The 24,025-nt window shown below is 42.1% G+C and overlaps 1 protein-coding gene across 2 annotated transcripts in view; it reads left to right on the plus strand.

Annotated features, from left to right (window-relative positions):
- DNAH3 (dynein axonemal heavy chain 3) overlaps window positions 1–24,025 on the plus strand; it is a 169,565-nt gene that overhangs the window by 57,746 nt on the left and 87,794 nt on the right. For both annotated transcript variants that reach the window (XR_006708093.1, XM_045460406.1), the window contains exons 22-33: window positions 1,503–1,619; window positions 2,414–2,593; window positions 3,980–4,116; window positions 8,625–8,826; window positions 9,981–10,073; window positions 11,393–11,503; window positions 14,675–14,789; window positions 18,042–18,240; window positions 19,733–19,841; window positions 20,068–20,181; window positions 20,919–21,095; window positions 23,087–23,178. Coding sequence is in view for 1 of the 2 variants with exons in the window: in XM_045460406.1 (XP_045316362.1) it covers window positions 1,503–1,619; window positions 2,414–2,593; window positions 3,980–4,116; window positions 8,625–8,826; window positions 9,981–10,073; window positions 11,393–11,503; window positions 14,675–14,789; window positions 18,042–18,240; window positions 19,733–19,841; window positions 20,068–20,181; window positions 20,919–21,095; window positions 23,087–23,178 (1,646 nt within the window). In the remaining variant the exon portion in view is untranslated. The remainder of the gene's footprint in view (window positions 1–1,502; window positions 1,620–2,413; window positions 2,594–3,979; window positions 4,117–8,624; window positions 8,827–9,980; window positions 10,074–11,392; window positions 11,504–14,674; window positions 14,790–18,041; window positions 18,241–19,732; window positions 19,842–20,067; window positions 20,182–20,918; window positions 21,096–23,086; window positions 23,179–24,025) is intronic.

Below are 24,025 nucleotides of genomic sequence, written 5' to 3' on the forward strand. Positions count from 1 at the left end.
CCTTTTGATTGAGAGCTATAGGCTTTCTCAGTGCAAAGAAACTGAGTAAGCCTGCTGAGTTAGCATCTCCCAGGGAGGGCTCCCCAGGCCTCTCAGAAGCATACCTGGGTAAACAATGCTTGGAGCATCTCAAAAAAAAAATCTGCAATTGATTCTTTCTGGCTCCTCTTACCCACAGAATCTGTATTTTTCAAGCACTCCGGTTTTTATTCTAACGTGCAGTACAGATTAAGAAACTCCCTGTCCCCCAGGCTGCATGTTATCTTTTGTGACTCTCCACTGCTTTAACTTGAATGGTCGCGACACCTTGATCACGTGGATAGGAACTATAGCTGAGCCAATGTAAGGGAAGAGAACTGGGGCCTCTCTCAGCAAGACAGTGCCACTGACAGTGCCAGTAGCTTGGTGCTACATCACCTGATGGGATTGGATACTGCTAGGGGCTGTTGGGCTGGGGTGAGAGGTTGAACCTGGGGAACCTGGGAACAGGTCAGTTGCACCTGGCCCATCTTCAGGGTTTGGGACTGACACAACTATAGACAAGGATCGACAGCAAAAGGGAGTCACAGTAGCACTTTATCAAGAGCTAGACACACCTTCTGATGCAGACCTACTGGTAGAAGGTACATGAGAGAATATATCCTAGCTCCAATTTAACCACCCAGATGTGGGCTTGAAGGAAGTGAAAACAGAGCCAGAAAGGCCAGACCTGCCAGACAGGGGCAGACCCTCATCAGCTTGCTCACCACAGTGGCCCAGGAGGAAGAAGAGTGCCATTCACAGGGGCTGACCTCCAAGGCACAGTAACCTGAGCGCCTAGTAAAATATGGCCCAGTAAATGTATAGGCAGAAGTTCCCAAACTTTTTTCTGTGTGTGGCGCCTTTGTGTCTCGGTACCTTTTTTTTTTTTTATAGTTCCCCTCCCCGGGCCGAAAGAAACACCTAACAGCTTTGTTTATGAAGTAATAAGGTTCAAACAACTTTAATAAGTATTTGTGTCATTTCAACAACTGTTTTTTTTAATCCATATAAATGGAAAGAAAAAAACATTTGTGTTTCATTTTTAAGTAACCACAACTAATTGCTGCTAGTTTGCTGCAGCACCCAGGGGTACCTTGGCACACAGTATGGGAACCACAGGTCAAGGTCCAACCAGTCAGATTAGCAGCTCATCCTACCTGAGAGAGAACCAGCAAAGCAAGTGGAAGTAGGAACATAGAGAAGGGACTAGAATAATATGCCCTTCCCCTACCCAGTCCCCAACAGCTACTAGTTGTAGGTCTGGGCTGGGACCATATTTGATTTCTGCAAAGGAGGTAGAAAATAAATGTCTTTAAGAACACTTTCAAGGAAGAGAATAGAAATTCCATGTCCTGTGAGACAAATTTCTGTCCCACTTGGGTGGAGATCTGAGCTGTGGGGCCTTTGAGATCAGCATGAAAAGTGGGGGGCGGGGAGGGAGGGCTTGTGGTTTTGAACGGTCGGGGAATCTTTATTCATAGGGTACAAGCATCTTGTGTGCGGTTGATGACATTCAGCTGTTACTTGATGATCACGTGATAAAGACCCAGACTATGTGTGGCTCCCCATTCATCAAACCAATAGAAGCAGAATGCCGGGTAAGAGGAAATGAGATTGAGGGTTCTTGATGTCTCATTAGCTCTGGGTTTGCTGGAGGAGGGAGAAGATTTTTAAGTTCAGTTAACAAAGAAGCTCACTTTTTCCTGATTGGAAAAAATACATAACTCAAGACTGAAAGCAATAACCATCCAAGTAAGCATATGGCACTCTGAGCCTTTACAGTAGTCTGCCAAAAGAGAAGATGAGATGATTTTAATGCACTGAATAAAAATACATTTGTAAAGTATTTTATGAGCTAGAGTAATCTAGAATATAAACTACATAAGGGTAGGGGTTTAGGCTCCTTTCTTGCCTCAGTGTTTGTGGAAGTGGCATAAGCTAAGGCCACTCTGGAGCCAGACTGCCTGGGTTCAAATTCTGGCTTTGTACCTTGTTGTGTGACCTTGGGAAAGTTACTTGAACTGTTCTATGTCCATTTCTGCATCTGTAAAGTGAGATTTGTAATAGTATCTCCCTCATAAATCTGTTGGATTAAACTGGTTTCATATATGTAAAGCACTCAGACCATCGCTTGTCACAGAGTAAGCATTATAGCTGCTATTAATATTATTCCATTGGGAAAACTGCATGAAAGCAAGGACTCTTGTTTTTTTCATTGCTGTATCCACATTGCCTAGAGTAATGACCAGAACACTGGGGGCAAATAATAAGTACTTTCTTAAACAAGTGAATGAGCAAATGAATGAATAAATCCATCCAGTTTGTTCAGGCAATGGGTCTGTGTTGCAGAGTGGCAGGTTAATGATTCAGATATGAAATGCTAAATTCACAGAAATGGGAAGAAAAGCTGGTTCGTGTGCAGGAAATTTTGGAGGCCTGGTTGAAATGCCAAGCCACCTGGCTGTACCTGGAACCGATCTTCAGCTCAGAGGACATCATAGCCCAGATGCCAGAAGAGGGCAGGAAATTTGCCACCGTTGATAGTTACTGGAAATCACTCATGTCCCAAGCGGTAAGTTTTTCCTCCCTAGCACATCTCTCCATCAGGAATGTGGGATGCTGTACAGATGTTCCTCACTGCACATCGTAGCCATGTCCCTTGAAATTTATAAGTAAACTAGATTTTTTCAAATTTGATATTTTTAAAATTTTTTTCTAATTTTGAAAGTTGTTACTAAAAATTCAAATGTAGAAATATGTAATACAGAGAGTGGAGGCCTTTTGAAAGCCTACCTCCTTAGAGGCAACTGTTAGTAGTTTGTATGATTTAGTTCTCATTCCTAATGAGGCAGAAGATTGTGTCACATGATAATGCAATAGAACTTTTATAGATTGAGGATCATTTTAGAATTCAAATCATTCTCCATATTCAGTTACCTAGTTATTTAACAAATGTTTATTAAATACCCAGCATTGAATTAACAGTCAGAAAACAACTTGAAGATGACTAGTATATGATTTCTGCCTTCATAAAATTCACTGTCTTGTGAGGAGAGACTCAGAGGTAAATAAGAGAGCTATAAAAGAAGTATATATAAACAGCTTTTAGGACACAGAAGAGTGGTTTAGTTGCCTGGGAGTGTCAAGAAAGGCTGCAAAGGGGGCACCATCAGAAACAAGCCTTTTAGGATGAGTTCACTGGGCATACAGGGCAATCAGGGGTATCCATTAAGAGATGATATCTTTTTCCTTTTTGAAGTCAAGTGTACTCAAATTGGGGCTCACTTATAAAGAATTTATCTCAAGAATATTTATCTGTGTTAGTGGGAATTTATATTGCCCAACCAGTGGAGCCAGTTTTCATGATATCCTGCTTCCTCCAACTCCATATTAGTTCAGATTCTTCAGTTGCAAGTGTTCAGTAACAAAAGTTCCACTGAATAAATTTTAAAGATCAAATTGGCTTTTTTAAAGAATTCACAAATTGGGCACTATCCCATCTAACAAATAATAGGATGCTCAAAGGAGTTGTACAAAATGGAAAGTTTATTTTTTTTAAATTTTTTAATGTTTAATTTTGAGAGAGAGAGAGCACTCAAGCAGGGGAGGGGCAGAGAGAGAGGGAGACACAGAGTCCAAAGCAGCCTCTAGGCTCCAAGCTGTCAGCACAGAGCCAGATGCGAGACTCATACCCATCAACCATGAGATCATGACCTGAACCAAAGTTGAACACTTAACCAATGAGCCACTCAGGAGCCCTGGAAGGTTTTTATAGAAGGAGGAGTCGACCATGTCCAGAGGAAGAGGATCATGTTGTATGAGTATTCACCCTTGTGGGATTAGGAGGCAGTTAGCTGGGCAGGGAAGTCAGCAATTGATGGGCTTGGTCATATACTCAATGATCAGTCTCAGAATCTAGGAACCCTGTGGTGATTCTCATTTTTTTTATGAAACCTAGGTGAAAGATACCAGGGTTCTGGTGGCAGCAGACCAGCCACGGATGGCTGAGAGGCTTCAGGAAGCCAACCTCCTCTTAGAGGACATCCAGAAGGGGCTGAATGATTACTTGGAGAAGAAGAGACTGTTTTTCCCCAGGTATTCAGTACTATTCTTTTGTTTGGAGTTACCTTTTTGACCCATGTATAGTTAGAATTACATTTTTCATCCTGAGGGTTGGCTTCTACCAATCTTTTTCATAGTTTTTTCCTGGTTTTCCATTCCCCACAAGACAGCTTTCAGGAGTAGGGCATGTCTTTCTGGTCATTGCTTAGAGTGAGGTTGAATGGACACCAGTAGGAACCAAATCATAGTCAAATACCCAGTTGAAGGGATATAGTAGTCCTGATTAAGAGCCTAGACTTGGGAGTTAAACAGACCTCTGTTTGAGTCCCAGCTTTTCCACTTACTAATCTTGAGACTTTTAGCAAATCTACCTGAGCCTCAGGTTCTTCACTGTAAAATAGAAATATAATAATGGCTCCTACCTCATATATTTGTGCATATCAAGGAGATAATGCATGTAAAGCATTTAGCCATCTAAACAGTTAAATGTTTTTTTGACATCAAATTTTGCAGTTTCTGGTAGGTATGTTTTTAAATATTTGACTCTTGTTAAATATTTATATTTTTGCTTCTGCGTAAAAGTCAAAGTCATTTTAGAGGGTTGGTTTCAGAAAGAGGATTCTCACTGCTGATATCTATCCATGTCATTTGACTTGAATTGGGATGTTGGTTTGATCCAAATTTGCTTTTAGGAAAAGTAAATTTTTGTGTTCCCTTTTATGGAGACAAAATTAGTTTCCTGCTTTCCACCACAAACTTAAAAAAAAGTTTTTTTTAAGTAAGCTCCATGCCCAGTGTGGAGCTTGAACTCATGACCCTGAGATCAAGAGTCATATTCTCTACTGACTGAGCCAGCCAGGTGCCCCTCCACCAGAAATTTTTTAAAAATGGTTTGTTTAGGATTTACAAATGTCCTTGTGTCTATGTAGTGCAGCATTGTGTGATAGAAGTTTCTACAATGATAGGAATGTTCTGTATTTGTGCTGTCCAATACAGTAGCCATTAGGCGCATGTAGCTATATAGCACTTTAAATGTGGCGAGGGTGCCTGAGAAAGTGAATTTTTAATGTATTTAATATTAATTTTGCGGGGCGCCTGGGTGGCGCAGTCGGTTAAGCGTCCGACTTCAGCCAGGTCACGATCTCGCGGTCCGTGAGTTCGAGCCCCGCGTCGGGCTCTGGGCTGATGGCTCAGAGCCTGGAGCCTGTTTCCGATTCTGTGTCTCCCTCTCTCTCTGCCCTTCCCCCGTTCATGCTCTGTCTCTCTGTGTCCCCAAAATAAATAAACGTTGAAAAAAAAAATTTTTTTTTTAAAAAAACATTTGTCGGGGCGCCTGGGTGGCACAGTCGGTTAAGCGTCCGACTTCAGCCAGGTCACGATCTCGCGGTCCGTGGGTTCGAGCCCCGCGTCGGGCTCTGGGCTGATGGCTCAGAGCCTGGAGCCTGTTTCTGATTCTGTGTCTCCCTCTCTCTCTGCCCCTCCCCCGTTCATGCTCTGTCTCTCTCTGTCCCAAAAATAAATAAACGTTGAAAAAAAAATATTAATTTTGCAATGTAGATAGCCACGTACAGCTAATGGCTTCAGTTTTGGACAACACAAATACAGCACAAATCATGGAAGGAACCTGAACTTGGAAGTACAAAACTTAGGAAGAGGAAACCCCTGAGATTTGGGCTTTTAGTCCTATACCCTGTCCTGTTATTCCTTATAAAAATATGAGCAATAGCCAACACTAACACAGCATTTACCATATACCAGGACACTTCTCTAGGTGCCTTACATGTATTAACTTATTTAAACTCACAATAATCCTATGAAGTTGGAAGCATTATTATTATATCCTTTTACAAATAAGGAAACAGTAACTTGCCAGAAGACACAAGACTGGTAAATGGACAAGCTAGAATTCAATCCAGGCAGTCTGTATAAGATACGCTGTTATTTAATCTCTCTGAGACTGCTTTTCTCCCTAAATTACACACACACACACACACACACACACACACACACACACACACGCACACTCTATTCTCTCTCTCTCCCTCCCTCTTTCCCTCTCTCTCTCTGTCTCTCACCATGAATATCTCAGTTTCCTCACGCATTTTTTTAAAAATTTTTTTTTCAACGTTTTTATTTATTTTTGGGACAGAGAGAGACAGAGCATGAACGGGGGAGGGGCAGAGAGAGAGGGAGACACAGAATCGGAAACAGGCTCCAGGCTCTGAGCCATCAGCCCAGAGCCCGACGCGGGGCTCGAACTCACGGACCGCGAGATCGTGACCTGGCTGAAGTCGGACGCTTAACCGACTGCGCCACCCAGGCGCTCCCCCTTACGCATTTTTATAAAGTCATGCACTCTCAGAAAACACTGTGAAAATGTTAATGAATAATTTCACATATTTGAAATTAATTTTGTCTTGAAAATATGGAGTGCTAAATAATGATTTTATGTTAAGTTATCCAAGTAATTTAATTATTACTCTAATGGCCTTTGAGCCTTATTCATTGTCACACTTGATGAGTCCATAGAGATCACCTGTGTTAATTTCCCTTGGCAGTGAGAGAAATTGATATCCTCATTAGATATTGGTATGTTAGTCAGCCAACAAATAATTATTGTGCTCTTCCTATCTGCTCAACATTGCAGCTATAATACATTAGTTTGCTTTGCATCATAACAAACCTCCCCATAACTTAGAAGCTCAACACAGCAACTGTTTATCTAGCTCATAATCCTGTGGCCTTGCAAATAGGGCTGGAATCAGCAGGGTGGCTCTTTTGGTCTCATCAGGGCTCATTTATGTGCCTGGTCAGCTGGCAATTGATAGCCTCAATGACTTGTCTAGTGGTTGGCTTCCTTTTGGCTGGAGCAGCCAGGATAGTTGGGCCACATGTCTTTCATCCTCCAGAAAGCTAGCCTGAATTTATTCACATGGTGGTGGTCACAGGGTTCCCAAGGCCAGCCAAGAGTGGAAGCTGTAAGGCTTCTTAATGTCTAGGCTTGGAACTTGCACAAATGCATGTTTGCTATAGTCTGTAGGCCAAAGCAGGACACAGAGCCCGGCCAAGTTTGAGACATGTAAAAATAGATTCGACCTCTTGTAAAGAGGAACCATAAATATCATGGCCATAAATATCATGACCATACACAGTGAAGATTGTAATATATGGTCCCTCAATTATGGGACTTTTCAGGTTGATGGTTACAGTTTGTCTGTAAAATAGAGGTTTGTCTATTGAACATTTGCTAAAAGTTTGTGGTTGGTGACTTAAGGGCCTGAGCAAGACAATGATTCTACCATCTTCTAACTTAAAACATGAAGTAAAGTCCTCTCCATATAGATAGTGATGTGATGTGTGGTCTGGGAGTGAACAGTCAAGAAAGAATTTTTGAGATGTTTCAAGTGCAAAAAATGTGGTTTTATTAAAGCATGGAGGAGCCCCTGGGTGGCTCAGTGGGTTGAGTGTCTGGGTCTTGATTTCAGCTCACGTCATAATCCCAGGGTCATGGGATCGAGCTCTACATTGGCCTCTGCACTGAGTGTGGAGCCTGCTCGCTCGCTCTCTCTCTCTCCCTCTCTCCCTCCCTCTCCCTTTCCCCACCTCTCCCTTTTCCCTCCCCTCCCCCACTCACTCTCTCTAAAAGAAAGAAAGAAAGAAAGAAAGAAAGAAAGAAAGAAAGAAAGAAAGAAAGCAAGCAAGCACAGGGACAGGACCCATGGACAGAGAGAGCTGCACTGGAATTGGGAGGAGCAATTGATTATATACTTTGGAGCTGGGAGAGGGGAGGTGAGTAGAGACAAATGAAGTTTCCAAAAGGATTTTCATATGTTAAAGAAGACTTAACAGGATCCTGGAGGTCTGGCTATTGTCAAGTGAAGGTTGCCTTTGCCTCTGGAAAAGTATTAACATTAAGACAGTTGTGAGTTCCTGGAGGAATATCATACTCTGCCTGTCTTAAGTATTTGTCAATGGACTGCAAGTTGTAAGGAAATCTAATTTTATCTACATTTCCGTTTGCCTTTGTTCTCCACATCAGATAGGTCAATAATGTACTTCTTATTTCACACTGTTAACATTTTCTGTCATACCTGGAGATAAGGAAAGACAAGGAAGTCTTCTCTCTCCTTCTAATAATGGTTCTGTACTGATTGTATATTAGAATCACCTTGGATTTTAAAACTATAGATCCCTAGACCTAACCCAAGTCACTTATATTAGACTCTCGAGGCAGTGGAACCTTAGCATTGGAGGTTTTTTTAAGCTCCACAGGTGATTCTAGAGTGCGAAGTTGAGAACCACTGCTGTATCCAAGCTTCCTCCAAAAGGTGGCACCCTGCCCCCAAGCCATATTAAACTCACATATACCAGCTTTCATCCTTTGTCTTGCTCTGAGTCAAAACTGTCTCCACCCTCTATGCTTTACAGAAGACTCTAGAATATATCTGGTGTTCACGGGTGTCATCTATCTGTTCCACCTTCTTGGGAAAAGAGGTTCTCAAAAGAGATTCCAGTTGTCATCTTCTTTTGCTTTAAAATAGGTTCTTCTTCCTGTCAAACGATGAGCTGCTGGAGATCTTGTCAGAGACCAAGGACCCCCTCCGCGTGCAGCCACACTTGAAGAAGTGCTTCGAAGGAATTGCCAAGCTAGAGTTTACAGACAGCCTGGAGATTGTAGGCATGATAAGCTCAGAAAAAGAAACCATTCCATTCAAACAGAAAATCTACCCAGCTCAAGCCAAAGTAACTCTCCTCTTACTCATTTTCATTCTTTTCTCCATAACAGAGCAATACAGAGAGACGCAGAGAGCATATTGATAGGTTAAGCACTTGGACTCGACTTCCATACTGCCGGGGTGTGGAATAACTGAGTTCCACAGCTTAAGGACTATGTGACTTTGGGAAATTGCTTAATCTTTCTAAATCTCCATTTGCCCATCTCTAAGATGAGGGTTTTACTGCAATCCAAGTGACACACTAAATTTATGGAAGGATTTCAACCAAACTTCATGTGGAGGCAATAACAGGCATCAGACCCAACAGCCGATGCTGTTCAGATCTCCATGATCAAAGCCCGATTAAAAGTGATCTAGTCAGACAGCTTTCTGGGGCAGGTGTTTTTAAAGGTCAATAAAACATTATGGAATCAATGCCATTTTACTCAGGTTTTGATACAAGTGTCCTTATATAATGAGTAAGATGTAAATTACTCCCTCTTCTGCTGAACATGATGGCACCATCAACTAGAAGTAGACAAGCACTCTTGGCTTTGCTTTGTTAACCATTTTTGCCAGCCACACATATAAGTTGTAATAACCAGGAATCACGTTACCAAATAGATACCAGCTAGCTCATAGGTGCCTGAAGTTACCTGAAATTCTAAAACTGAATAATTTGATGCATATTTGAATTACCTGTAGAGCTTTAAATAAAATTCAAATGCCCAGGTTGCATCCCATAACAAATTGAAACAGCTGGGAGTGGAAGTCAGGTATCCATATTTTTTAAGAATCTCCAAATCATTCCAGTGCACGACAAAGTTTGGGAACCACTGGAATAAGGCAAGAATTAGAACCGCTCATTAGAAATGAGCAATTATTTTATGAACTGAAACATAAATGTGTCATTTGCTTCCTGAGAAGTTGTCTGTTTCAGAAAATTACGTGAAATGTGTATCAAGAATCCCCCATTTCCCCTTTTACGTGACACATACTTCCTAGAATGAAAAAATATAAATAAGTAAATAAATATAAAACATATAATTAGAGAATATTGGCTTGAAGGGGTGTCAGACCTTTGGCCTCCCTCCAGCCTTGGTCCAGAGAGAGCTTGGGTTCTGCCCACGATGTGTCCCTCTGGGCTTGGCTAGCTTGCTCCTTTTTTGTCTCGCCCCACAGGGCATGGTGGAAAAGTGGCTCCAGCAGGTGGAGCAGATGATGCTTGCCAGTATGCAGGAAGTTATTAGACTTGGGATCGAAGCATATGTCCAGGTAAATGAGAATTGGGATATACATGCCAGGGTGTTGGTACAGCAACCACAACTCTGGGTTAAATGGATCAGTTATAACCATCCCTCTGTCTTCTACCAAAACCCATGCTAATCCTTTTGGGTAACACCTGACCCCTCTGTGCCCTCTCTTCTTTCCCTGTGAATCTTGGGGTGATGTACGTATTTCCGATGAAATAGAAGCAGCTGGGACAAGACAACATGGTTAGCTTTAACCCTCTGGCTGCTCCCTGCCAAGTCCTTTCTGTGAAATGAATTGATGGTAGGAGGTTTTTTTAGAGCCCCTTCCAATTAAGCATTTTCCCTTCCAGGCTTTTAGGTTCCATTACACAAGCCCTAAACAGTACAACTCATTAAACTCCCAAAATTTTAGGGAAAGAAGGTATGACCGAAGAAAGCCAAAAGAAAAAGAGCTGGTGGCAATCACTCTTCAGCCAGCTCCTCGCAAGGCTAAGTGTAGGCAGATCAGGTCTTTGTGCTCCTTGATTTGGGTGCCTTTTTGCCTTACTTTTCAGGGCCCCACCCCCATGACCCTTTCCATCAAACCAAAGAATATTCAGTTAATATCTTCCCACTAAAGTACAGGGTACTGACCCTGCTGTCCCTCTTGGTAGTAGTACATTGTAAATGAAAGGCCTATCCTTTGTCCTGCGATTTATTTTAAATTAAAAAACTAAGGAAAAATGGCTACCAGTATGAAATATTTCATGCAATTGCATGTATATATATAGCAAGAGTCAGCAAACATTTTGTGCAATGTAAATGTTTTTATAGTGTCTTTAGCTCTGTGGGCCACAAAAAAACAGCCTTGGATGATAGGTAAACAATGGGTATGGCTGTGTTACAATAAAACTTTATTTTCAGAAACAGAAGCAAGGCCAGATTCAGCCCTCTGGTCTTAGTTTGTAAAATCTATAGTTTAAAAACAAGTTTGAGGAGTTGCTGAGCATGGCTAAGGAACCTGGCACAGCACTACAATATTATATAGACATCAAAAAGAATGGGTATGAAAACTCACTAAACAGCTCCTTGATTATAACTGTGTAAAATTCTTGGATTGGGAATTTAAGAAAAAAAAACGAGTTAAGCTTGCTGATGATTTTTTTTTCTTTTTCATAAAATTCAGTGAGGAAGACATAAATCAGTAATCCCAGAGATGTCAAGCCTAGTAGCTTCTGAGGGTGGAGGAGGATTTTGTATTTCTTGAGGGTGTAAGGTGGTGGGGGATGTTTTTCAGACATTGATTTAAGTCACACAAGATGAAATGACCCTACCACCTGCCCCCCCCACACACCTTTCCAGGTCCCTCGTAATCAGTGGGTCTTGCAGTGGCCTGGCCAGGTGGTTATCTGTGTCTCTTCCATCTTTTGGACCAAGGAGGTGTCCCAAGCCCTGATCGAAAAGACCCTACCGGTAAGTGAGCCTGTCATGAAGCTTGTAGAGGAGATTCAAGCTCGATTAAGCTTTGAATGACATATACTTAAAATAGCCCTATTTTCTGAACAACAACAAGAAAAAATCATAGCATCCAACTCTGACATTGGGAAAGCCAGGGTTTTCATGGGGACGGTGGGATGGATTTGGAATTGAGGCTATCCTGGAGTTCTCTAGTGTAACACCTCTCATGATCCTTCCCAGGTAGAAATACTAGGCTGTAATATACTAAATTTTTATCAGTCTTCACTTACAGGGGTCAGCTTGGCAAAATTTCTATCAACAGAGACCTCTTATCTTCTTCCTGGGCCCAAATACCACCTGATCCTGTTTTCCCCTCCTCCTTTACCATTACCACTTCTTGCCACCTGCAGTTCAACACAATCCCACCTACAACTCTTCATTCAGCTTTCTTTTAAGACCAAGAATGTTGAAGTCCTCCTTGTCCTCAGATCCAGACATGCATATTTCCAGTTAATTCCTTCCGTGGAGGCCAATGCTTGAGAGTTCAAGACCTGGATGGACTTGGGGGGTGCCTGCGTGGCTTAGTCGGTTAAGCGTCCAACTCTTAATTTCGGCTGAGGTCATGGTTCATGGCTTTGAGCCCCATGTTGGACTCTGCACTGAGAGCACAGAGCCTGCTTGGGATTCTCTCTCTCTCTGTCCTTCCCCACCCCACCCCACCCCCGCCCCCACCATATGTATACACATTTTCTCTCTCTTTCTCTCTCTCTCTAAATAAAAATTAAAAAAAAAAAAAAAAAGACCTGGATGGACTTGGGTTCATATCTTGTACTTTCCCTTGTTAGCTGTGTGACCATGGGCAAGTTTTTTAATCTAAGTCTTGGTCTCCTTGGCTCTACAATGCGCCACAGTGCACCACATTGTAGTACAACGTCATACTCTTCTGTGGGAGAGTTAAATGAAATACTAGCAAATGAGTCACTGCTAGAGACCAGGCTGTGAATCCCACAGGGCAGAGGCTATGTCTGTTTTGCTCACTATTATATCTTCAGGGGTTACTGCAATGCTGAGCACATAGTGGGTGCTAAATATTTGCTGAACAAATGAATTGTACCTCCATTCCCAACCTTTTTACCATAAACATACTTTCCCATGTTTATCCCATTAGACCTTCTGTTATTCCCCCTGTAGATGACTGGCTGCAGACAAGAAAATATTTTAGTTTATTATATTTTGTTTTATACCTTAAAATTAGAACATTAGTATTTAACCAGCATTCAGATTTCTACAGATTCCATGTTGATAATTCCTACAAATATACTTTACACTTGCTGACTGCTTTCATGTATTTCATTTCACACTTTTGAAACACTAAAAAATTATGATTTTTGTGACTGCATCTCTGTGCCCCAGTTTTCCTACCTGTAAAAGGAGAGCCTGCTTCCCATCACACATCAGTGCCATAGAGTACCTGTGTGTTGAATGATGTGGCTCAGTGTCTTAAAGGAAGCAAATGTTGGTACAGGATCACCATCCATGCATCCATCCATCCATCCAGTATTCCTTTAATAAATATTTGTTTGACATCTGCCCTGTGCTGAAATGATGCTACTAGGCAAAGGGAATTAGAAGTGAATCAGAGCAACATGGTCCCTGTCCTCATGAATTTACAGGCTAGTGGGGGAGATAAAAAGTCTCTTCAGTAGGAGTGTGATAAGGAAAGCTTAGGGATTCAAGAAGCATGGGAAGGAAGGAGAGAAGAGAGAGGTTAGGATTAGAGATGATTTCCCAGGAAAATGGTGCCTGAGAAGAGACCTAAAATATAAACAGGGATTAGCCAAGCAAACAACAGGAGAAAGAGTGTTCGAGAGAGAGAGAGAGAAACCACAATGTGCAAAAGTCTGAAGATGAAAAATGTGGTGCATTCCAGCAACTGAAGGCACTTTGGTCCAGAATAGCTGTGGAATGAGTGGTTAAGAAAGATGTGGGGAGGGGTGCCTGACTGGCTCAGTTGGCAGAGCATGGGACTCTTGATCTTGGGGTTGTGAGTTTGAGCCCCACACTGGGTGTAGAGATTACTTAAAAATAAAATCTTAAAAAAAAAAAAAAAGATGCATCACCAAGAGTTTTCCAGACTCACAGCAAGGGCAATGGGGAGGTATTGAAAAGGCTTTTGTTTTTTTTGTTTTGTTTTTTTTTTTTTTTTTGGCTATGTGTCAGGTACCTTATTAATAATAATAACAACCATCAGTATTTACTGGATGCTTTATTCACACTGTGCCAAGTGCTTCGCCATTTCATTTAATCTTCAAAACAGCTCCAAGAGATAGCTGAAATTATCTAGACTCGGCAGAACAGGAGACTAAGACTCAGCAGGTTACTCTATTTTGCCCAGAACTGCATAGCTAGGAAGTGGGGAAGGTGAGCTATGGACCTAAGGTGGTCTCACTTTTTTTCCTCTTTAAAATGTATTTGTATTTTTTAACTCTTTATTTCGAAGTAATGTCAGACTCACAAATAATGTTGCAAAAATAATGCAAAGAGTTCTCATATCCAGATTCACCCAAAATTAACATCTTAAATAGCCACAATATGATTATAATTATCCAAATCAGGAAACCAACATTGATGCAAGATACGTTCTTATCTAATCTGTTCCAGGATCATGGTTTACATACATTTACTTTTCACATCTCCTGTGTCTCCTTTAATCTGAAAAAGTTTCCATTTTTTAAAATTCTGATTTACTGCATAATTTATATACAGTAAAATTCACCCTTTTTAGTGTACAGTTCTGAGTTTCAACACATACATACATTCGTGTAACCACCATCACAATCAAGATACAGAACAGTTGCATGCCCCCCAAAGTTCCCTCACTCCCTTTGTAGCAATCCCTTCCCCTGTTCCACACCTCTGGCAACTACCAAGCTGTTGTCTGCTCCTGTATTTTGTCTTTTCCACAGTATCATAACAATAAAATCAAGATATCTGGCCTTTCCAATTTGACTTCTTTCAGTTAGCATAATGCATTTGAAATTTGTCTTGAGGTTAATGAAGAGAGTGAGGGAAAAGTTGCTGGAGGGATGGCTTGGGCCATGGGCTGGTGGATGGTGCCATTCCCCAAGAGGGGATTACAGAGAAGAATCCAGTTTAACCAGATGTCCCCTCCTGTGCCCCTGCCAGGATTTTCTGAAAAAGAGCAACAATCAGATCACGCAGATTGTCCAGCTGGTTCGAGGGAAGCTAAGCAGTGGGGCTCGACTCACCCTCGGGGCCCTCACAGTCATCGATGTCCATGGTGAGCAAGGAGGCTTCTCTGGCATTTCTGACTGTCTAGGAATAGCAACCAGGCTTGCTGCTGTCCATTCTCCTGGATGGAGTGATTCAGGGTCTCCTTTCCTGGTAGGGAGAGGCTTCTCTAACTGTAAGTAAGGTGAGGGAGTAAGAAGTCAAGGCTTCTATGAATCTCCACCTCCTTTTCTCTCCCATCCCCACCCTTATTTCCAGGGAACCCCTAAGCAGGGCCCTCTCACTGACACCATGATGGCCAAAGCCATTTCTAAGATTCACCAACTTGGAACATTTTCTTGAGGCTGACCATAGCTAATATTTTTGAATATTAGCTCGTACCCACCAGGTACGAGGCTCTGTGCTCAGTGCTTGACATACATTATCTTGTTTTTATACACACTTAACAAATTAAGAACCTGAGGCTTAGAGGCTTAGAGGGTTAAATAACTCACCCGAGAGGAATACAGCTACTAAGTAGCAGAAGCTGTTTTGTAATTTGATGCCATTGATTTAATGGTAATTCTTTGTCTGATTCCAAACCCAAGAGACTGGAAATGGGCAGTGTATGCAGGGAGAGAACGGGTGAGAGATAATGCCATCCAGCAATTCCTTTAAAAAAAAAAAATGGGAATGCAAGCTGGTGCAGCCACTCTGGAAAAACAGTATGGAGGTTCCTCAAAAAACTAAAAATAGAACTACCCTACAACCCAGCAATTGCATTACTAGGCATTTATCCATGAGATACAGGTGTGCTGTTTCAAAGGGACACATGCATCCCCATGTTTATAGCAGCACTATCAACAATAGCCAAAGTATGGAAAGAGCCCAAATGTCCATCGACGGATGAATGGTTACAGAAGATGTGGTATATATATGCACAATGGAGTATTACTCGGCAATCAAAAAGAATGAAATCTTGCCATTTGCAACTATGTGGATGGAACTGGAGGGTATTATGCTAAGTGAAATTAGAGAAAGACAAAAATCATATGACTTCACTCATATGAGGACTTTAAGAGACAAAACGGATGAACATAAGGGAAGGGAAACAAAAATAATATAAAAACAGGGAGGGGGACGAAACAGAAGAGACTCATAAATATGGAGAACAAACTGAGGGTTACAGGAGGGGTTGTAGGAGGCGGGATGGGCTAAATGGGTAAGGGGCACTAAGGAATCTACTCCTGAAATCATTGTTGCACTATATACTAACTAATTTGGATGTAAATTTAAAAAAATAAAAAATAAAATTTTTAAAAAAAAAGGAGAGGAGGAGGAGGAAGAACTGGGGCCTTTATATAAAACAAACCACCCCCTCACCCTCACTCCATCACCACCAAGGAAACTAGGGCTGGACTAGCTGGTTGCCTGGAAACAGTGTCTCTCTTGTTCATACACCCAGCTGCCTCCTGGCATTTTGTGGCATCTTGTTCTCCTTAAGATTGATGCTCATTTCTATCTAATTTTGCTTGGATAGACAAGCATGAAATCAGGGAGAGAGAAGGGAGAATGCGAACTTCATCTGGTAGGAGTAAGAAGTGCATGTGTGGTTACCGCCCAGGGTTCCCCAGAATGGTTGTGTTCACACATTTGCACATACACACTCAGGCACGCACACGTGCGCGCGCACACACACACACACACACACACACACACATGCTGCATCATGCAGGCATTCCCCATACTCAGTCCCTTGAGAGTCATCTTCCTCTTGGATCCCTCATGGAGACCCCTATTCCTGCTACTACTCTGTGGTTTCTCTGAAGAACCTGGAGGGGAATTACTTTCCTCAGGAAGGACGGAAGAGCTATTGGTGTAATCTTCAAGGACTCTTCTCTGGAGGGTTTTGGATTTTACTGTCATGAAGAAGACTTCTCTTCACAGAGGGACAATAGACTAACAGAAGCATCCCTTTGCAAAGTTATGTTTCTGAGATACTAAATTCAGGCTACTGTCCTAGTTATGAGATCTCAATAGCTCTCATCCAAGCATTCCATAAAAAATAACTAATGATTCTCATAAACCTTTATTTATTCTTCAACTTCAGGGCTCCCATAACTGTGAGAAAATTAAATTAGGCTCATAATCCTATGAGAGAAAGAAGGACACCCAGAAGTGTATCTCCCATCTGTTTTCTCAGGCCCCGAGATGGAAAGACTATATGTAACCATGGGTTCTGGGGACCCCTTCCCTTGCCAACTGCATCAGGCCAAGCTGACTGTATTCTCCTAGGATATCCTAGAAGCCTGGAACAGGGTCAAAAGGACCATATGGGGGATTTGACAGCATTTGGGGTAACTACATATTGCAAATCTCTCTGGGTCAGTCCCCCCAGAATTTAGGAACAATAACAATAGCTAGTATTTATATAATCTTTCCTTTTTTCTTTCTGTCATCTATCTGAATCTGCATATATATGTGGATATATATTTATATATGTACACATGTATGTGTACATATGTGTGCATATACATGTCTGTGTATACAGTTGGCCTGTGACCAACCTGGGTTTGAACTGCACAGGTCCACGTAGAAGCAAATTTTTTCAATAAGTACAATACAGTACTGTAAATGTATTGTCTCTTCATGACTTTCATAATAATATTTTCTCTAGCTTACTTTATTGTGAGAATACAGTATATGATACATATAACTTGCAAAATATGTGTTAATTGGCCACTTGTTATCTGTAAGGTTTCCAGTCTAAGAGTAGACTATTAGTAATTAGGTTTGAAGGGAGTTGAAAGTTATAAGCAAATTTTTGACTCTACAGTGGTTAGGCACCCCAACCCCTACGTTGTTCAAAGGTAAACTGTATATACAGTTAATCCTCCTAATAACCTTCTAATAACCCTAGAAGGTGGGTACTATGTTATCCCCATTTTACAGATTATGCAACTCAAGAGAGAGGTTGCGTAACCTGCTCAAAGTCACGAAGCTAGTTAATGGCAGAACCAGAATTTGGATCCAGGCAGTCTGACTTCAGAGTACGCACTTTTAATGCCTCTGCTGTACTGTCTGAGAGAAGACAATGTAGCATGTTCTCTGCCAGGCTTCTTGGGAGAAGCAAAGTCCAGCTTCTGAAAGACATTGCTGCCTGTAGGTTAGGAGTGGGCAGGGAAGCTAGTTGAGCCTGAAGCTGTTTGGATAGTGAAGGGTGGCCTGGATAATGTCCTGACATCCTGAGCAGTCTCTGGACATATGAGTATGCTGATGGCTCTGCATTTGTGTGTTTCCACATCTGCATCTGTTCCAATAGCTCGCGACGTGGTGGCCAAGTTATCTGAGGATAATATTTGTGATCTAAATGATTTCCAGTGGATCTCCCAGCTGCGTTACTACTGGGATTCAAAGGATGTACAGGTGCAGATGATCACCACAGAAGTCTTATATGGCTATGAGTACTTGGGGAACTCCCCCCGGCTGGTGATTACACCCCTCACCGACCGCTGCTACAGGTAACCTCTGGGCCTCCCCCGAGACCTGAAGGGTGAATAGAATGCCAGAAGGAAAACCTTCTGGGGAAGAAGGTGTGGAGCATCTTGAGTTTGTAACCTTTACCCTCTACATTTCAGATACTCAGATTGTAGAATTTTGTCCTTAATTATCATGGTCCCACAACAGGCGTGGAAATTAGCCCTTAGGCCAGAAATGAGAACCCAGTAGGAATCCTAATGCAAATTAATGTGGCCAAACCAACAAGCAGAATGTTGATGCCTGTCCTTAAAAATGCCCCAGTACTGGGGTGCCTGGGTGACTCAGTCAGTTGAGTGTCGACTCTTGATTTCAGCTCAGGTCATGATTTCAGAGTTCATGGGGTGGAGCCCTATGTCGGGCTCTGCACTGACAATGCAGAGCCTGCTTGGGGTTCTCTCTCTCTCTCTCTCTCTCTTTCTCTCTCTCTCTGCCCCTCCCCTGCTTGTGCTCTATTTCTCTCTCTCTCTCTCTCTCTCAAAATAAATGAACTTTTTTAAAAAAATGCCACAGTATTTAAGTAGAAAGCTCTCCAGTGGCAGGAATCAAGATGGTGCCTGGAGATCCCATAGACGAAAGAATCAAAAGGGGCCAGGTGAAGGACTCAGGCAAGGAGTCTCCAAGCTCAGCCAGCCAGTCTGATGGAGAGACGTAGTCATTCTATGCTCAGCAAAGTGCTTTTCCACTTTCCTTGGTATTCATAACATTAGAAATGTGAACTTTGTGAATGTGTCAACTTTGTGATGTTTAGATTTTCTTTGATTTTGTATATTCCTTAAAGTGGAATTTTTTTAATTAAAAAGACAATTCCTGAGTATTTTGTCCTTTGAAAGTCCTCAAACACCTGTTTTCTGTGTTCTGTGATTTTTGTTCTTCATTCATTTGTTTCATTATTCACTAGTCATTTCTTAAAGTCTCCTGTGCCCCATGCATGACCTCAAGAAACCCTCAATCTAATGGGGTCAGGGGAGAGAGATAGATGATTATAAGATGGTGTGTTAACTGAAACTATAGAGGCCCATACAATGGACTGTAGCACCACACTTAACACATCATTAATTTCTAATATTTATTTTGCCCCTACTGTATCAAACTGAATCAAATACAGGTCCTGAAGTCAAGATTCATAATCCAGTGGGAGAAATAGATTTATTTTCACCACTCCATTAGAACTGGTGATCTTTCATGTGTGGAGTTTATGAAGATTTTTTACCTTTATTTGATTCATTTATGTATGTATTCATTTATCCATTCAATCATTCATTAAAACAAATGTTTGTGGGTGCCACCCATGCACCAGGCTCTAAGATTACAGTACTGAGTAAAACAGAATTTTTTACAATGATGATATCCTGGTCATGTAATCAAGGAAAAAATTTAAAGCTATTTGTAGGAGTCAAAACAAAATAAAGCAAAAGTCTCTTTCTTCCCTGTGTCTTAGGACTTGGGCACCGAATTCTTATTTTCTTCCCTTAGGACACTGATGGGGGCTTTGAAGCTGAACCTTGGGGGAGCTCCGGAGGGACCAGCTGGTACAGGAAAGACAGAAACCACAAAAGATCTGGCCAAAGCTTTGGCCAAGCAGGTAGGGAAATGCTGTCTGTTCTCACCCTCTCTTGTCATCCCTGTCTAGACTCCTATCAGAGGAGTGGGCATTAAGTTCAAGATGGTTAAGGGTGAGAGAGGCAGAGTTGGGCCCCAGCTCCTACAGTGGAATAGGAAGAGAAGAGCCACACCCGTGTTTTATGGTGCAGGGTAATTCAGATATGAGGGAACCCACCCCTAATGGTGCCCACATTCTCCTTCTCTAGTGTGTGGTCTTCAACTGCTCAGATGGTCTGGATTACAAAGCCATGGGGAAGTTCTTCAAGGGACTGGCCCAGGCTGGAGCATGGGCCTGCTTTGATGAATTCAACAGAATTGAGGTAATGCTGCAACGGGACTACAGAGCAGGGATTGGATATGCAGGGGCCTTTTTCTGGGCTCTTAGGTGCTCAGTGACAGTGCCTTATGTCTCCTCTGAGACTGTTGCACAGGTAAGTACTCAGTGAACTAAACAAAAACAGTCCCAAGGAGACAAAGTGCATATTTTATATACATATGGATCCTCAGTATATTCATTCCTTCACTCCCTCATTCAAAAATTTATTGAGTAGCTAGTATATGTCAGATACTCCACAATTGTTCATGACACAAAGATAAGTAAGAAATGATTTTGCCCTCTGAGTGTTAGAATTTAGCAAAGGGAAATAAAAAGTAAGTGAAGCACATAGAATATGATAGAAGTCTATGGTAGTGGTACAAAAGAGGTATCACAAAAGAGAGGGGGTGATTAATTCTATTTGGGTAGGGAATTTAGGTCAGGAAATGTAAACATGCAATGGGAACCAATAAACACTGAGTACATACTATGGGTCAAGCATTATGCTAGGTGCTGGAACAGAGATAAAATACTATGGAAACTAGTAACACACACACAGACACACACACATCAATTTTCTTTTTCTTTACCAAAACCCCAAATCATTCTTGTAATTTTGAAGGTGAAGGTCTGGTTTTTAGGTGATTGGGTTTTTTCATTGCTAAGTGAAGGAGACTCTGGCAGAGTTGGGTGGTGGCTGTCAGAGCAAGAGCTCACATCTGCCCACTATTCTCTCTCCAGGTAGAAGTGCTATCTGTGGTGGCTCAGCAGATTCTCAGCATTCAACAAGCCATTATCCGGAAGCTAAAGACATTCATCTTTGAAGGCACTGAGCTCCTTCTGAACCCAACCTGCGCTGTCTTCATCACCATGAACCCTGGATATGCTGGCAGGGCTGAGCTGCCAGATAACCTCAAGGTAAACATGAGCGTGTGTAAATTCTGTGTGTATTTTATGGTGTAGAAACCTCTGGAGGTAACAGAAGATCTCACAGAGAAGGCAAATAATGGGTGACATTTTCCAGCTGTGAGAATTAATAGTGGAGCAACAATGGTAGTAAGTTAGTCCCCAGAACCTAACTGTTGCCCCAACAATGTCTCGTGGGGGAGGGGCATATATCCATAATGAACAATGGCAATTAGAAGACAATGAACACTAGAACAAGAGTCACTATTTCTGTTGTCTACAGGAGGTCAGTGAGAGGAACCAGCTGGGCTTGGTAGGGACTCTGACAAATGCCCCCTCTAGAGGGAGCAGCCCTTACTTAGCCGCCAGCCTACTGTTGCCAAGCAGGAATTGTCACATCTTCTCATTTTTCAGGAAAAGCCAGACATTTGGATTTTTACATGTAATCTGATTGTTGTGATCCTGGCTAAATGCGAAAAAAAAAAAAAAAAAATCACTGTAGGCCAAACAAAAACATCTCATAAGACAGCATCAAAGGTAGTCACAGAGAACTCTGGGAAACCTAGGCAGAACCACATGGAGGTCCTCTTCACCAACCTGCTTAAGCTGAAGTGGTGTCCATATCAAAACAGGCTGTTCCAACCAGCTGCAGAGAGGACAAGGAAGTATATATGTCCCCAGTGGCTACTGCTGAGCTGGCCTGAGTTGCAGCCATGGTAACAGCTACTGCTCCTGCTGCTAGTAGAGAAGGAAGGTGCCTCTGAAGGGAAAGTCAACCAGGCCATCTTCAAGGGAATAGGCTGTAGATTGTGCTCTGATGGAAGGAAAAAACCCAAAGTACAAAATGGCTGGATCTCCTGTACGAGGAGACCCTAGCACCCCAACTGCATGAAAAGAGGGACCAGAGAGAGACTTCTAGGCCTGCTTCTTTATGGATTTTCTTCTACGTTATTAATTCCATGAGTGGAATTCACAAGACACAAGAGTGGAAGACACAAGAGAGACCCAGCCAAACCCATATGAATACTTCATGTGCCAGAAACGCGTCTGATTAGTGCTCTGCGATCTTATTCAGACATTTCTTCTCACTGCCCCCCAAATGGAAGAGTCAGGGAGATCCTTAGTAATGACTCCTCCCGTCTAGGCCAGGATAGGCCAATGAGCACCAAAGTGCAATTTGGACCCACATTTCTCATTTTTACCACCCAACGGTTGTAATCCCCTCCACCCCCTGCCACACCCCTCCCAGCCAGCAACCCTGTCAAGTCTGTATAAGCAGCTTTCGTGAGATAGTGTGGTATAGCAGAAATCACCAGGGGGTGGTGTCAGGAAGCCTGGGTTCTAGTCCTGGCTCTACCTGTAACTGACTGTTTGGACTTCTGTAAGATCTAAGGTAATAACAATAGCTGATGCTTATTGAACACTCACTTATGTGCCACACACTGTTCTAAGCACTTCACTCATATGATATCATTTGTTCTCATGAGAACAATACAGTTGTTGGCCCATTTTAAGTTGAAATAACTAGAGGGAAATTACTTGCCTACAGCCAATAGGCAGCAGTACAAGTACTCAGATCAGTATCTGTCTGACTTCAAGATTCTTCAGATATATATTGGTCCTGCATTCCTAAATGACTTCCTCTGTCCTTAATGAACAAAGGAAAGGTCTGATAGTTGAACGGTACTCATTTGGCATAGGGAAATGAGGTGTTATTAGAATACCAGCACCTAAGGCCTTCCACGTAACCACTGAGGGACCCATTGTGGCAACATGTACATAGACAGGACCAGTGGGGAGGTTAGCTGGGCAGTGGATCTGCCCAACAAAGACGGTCTCTCGGCATTGACTTGTCCTCCTGCTTTTCTTTCCTTGATTTCACTGGAATGGTGTGAATGACTTTCCTGCTTCTCTTTGTATCTGTAAATACACCTTCTCCCAGAGTTTACTGTATGTGTTCAGGTTCTCAGTGGCCTTTTCTTTTCTGGCCATTTGTTTTCTAGGCCTTATTCCGGACAGTTGCCATGATGGTGCCAGATTATGCCCTCATTGGGGAAATTTCCCTCTATTCCATGGGGTTTCTGGACTCCAGAAGGTATGTGATATTGGCTTTCCAGTAGGTTCTAAAGGTCCTGAAAGAGTGCCTTTTGTGTGGTGGATTCAAGTTAGGTTACCCATTGGAAGAAAAAAAGAAACAAGAAATGGACTTTGGCTCCCTCGTTGATGTGACAGCAACTTAGCCCTGGCTTTGGTCCTGACCAGGAAATGGTCCAAATTCCCAAGAAAGAGCCTCCTCTCTCTTTATATATACGTGGACTTCTGCTAAAGAAATCGGCCACTCATCTTCTCTTTATCCCAACCCTGTGTACACACACACACACACACACACACACACACAGCTTAAGGCAAGACTTTAAAACATGAAATTATTCCAAGATTAAAGAGGAAATTTTTAATATTATTTAGAATTAACATTGTCAACAGCATAACATTTATTGACTTTAAATGTTTTTTAATGTTTATTTTATTTTTGAGAGGGAGACGCAGAGTGTGAGCAGGGAAGAGGCAGAGAGGGAGGGAGACACAGTATCTGAAGAAGACTCCAGGCTCTGAGCTGTTAGCACAGAGGCCAATGCGGGGCTCGAACCCACGAACTGTGAGATCGTGACCTGAGCCGAAGTCAGGCACTTAACTGACTGAGCCACCCAGGCTCCCCCGTTTATTGACTTTAATGGATATGGGAAAAAATTGTTAGGTTATAGAAGTGAAAAAAGCAAGTTTCTTCTCAGTGACCCTGAGTTCCATTCTCCAGGGGTTAATATTGTTGATAGTTTGATGTTTCTTCCAAAATGTGTGTTTGTGCATGTGTGTGTGCTCATATATTCACATATACACATAAAAGTATATACCCATACAATTTCTTGTATAGTAGGTTGTATACA

Source organism: Leopardus geoffroyi, chromosome E3 (assembly GCF_018350155.1).
Source record: "Leopardus geoffroyi isolate Oge1 chromosome E3, O.geoffroyi_Oge1_pat1.0, whole genome shotgun sequence".
Classification (NCBI taxonomy): domain Eukaryota; kingdom Metazoa; phylum Chordata; class Mammalia; order Carnivora; family Felidae; genus Leopardus; species Leopardus geoffroyi.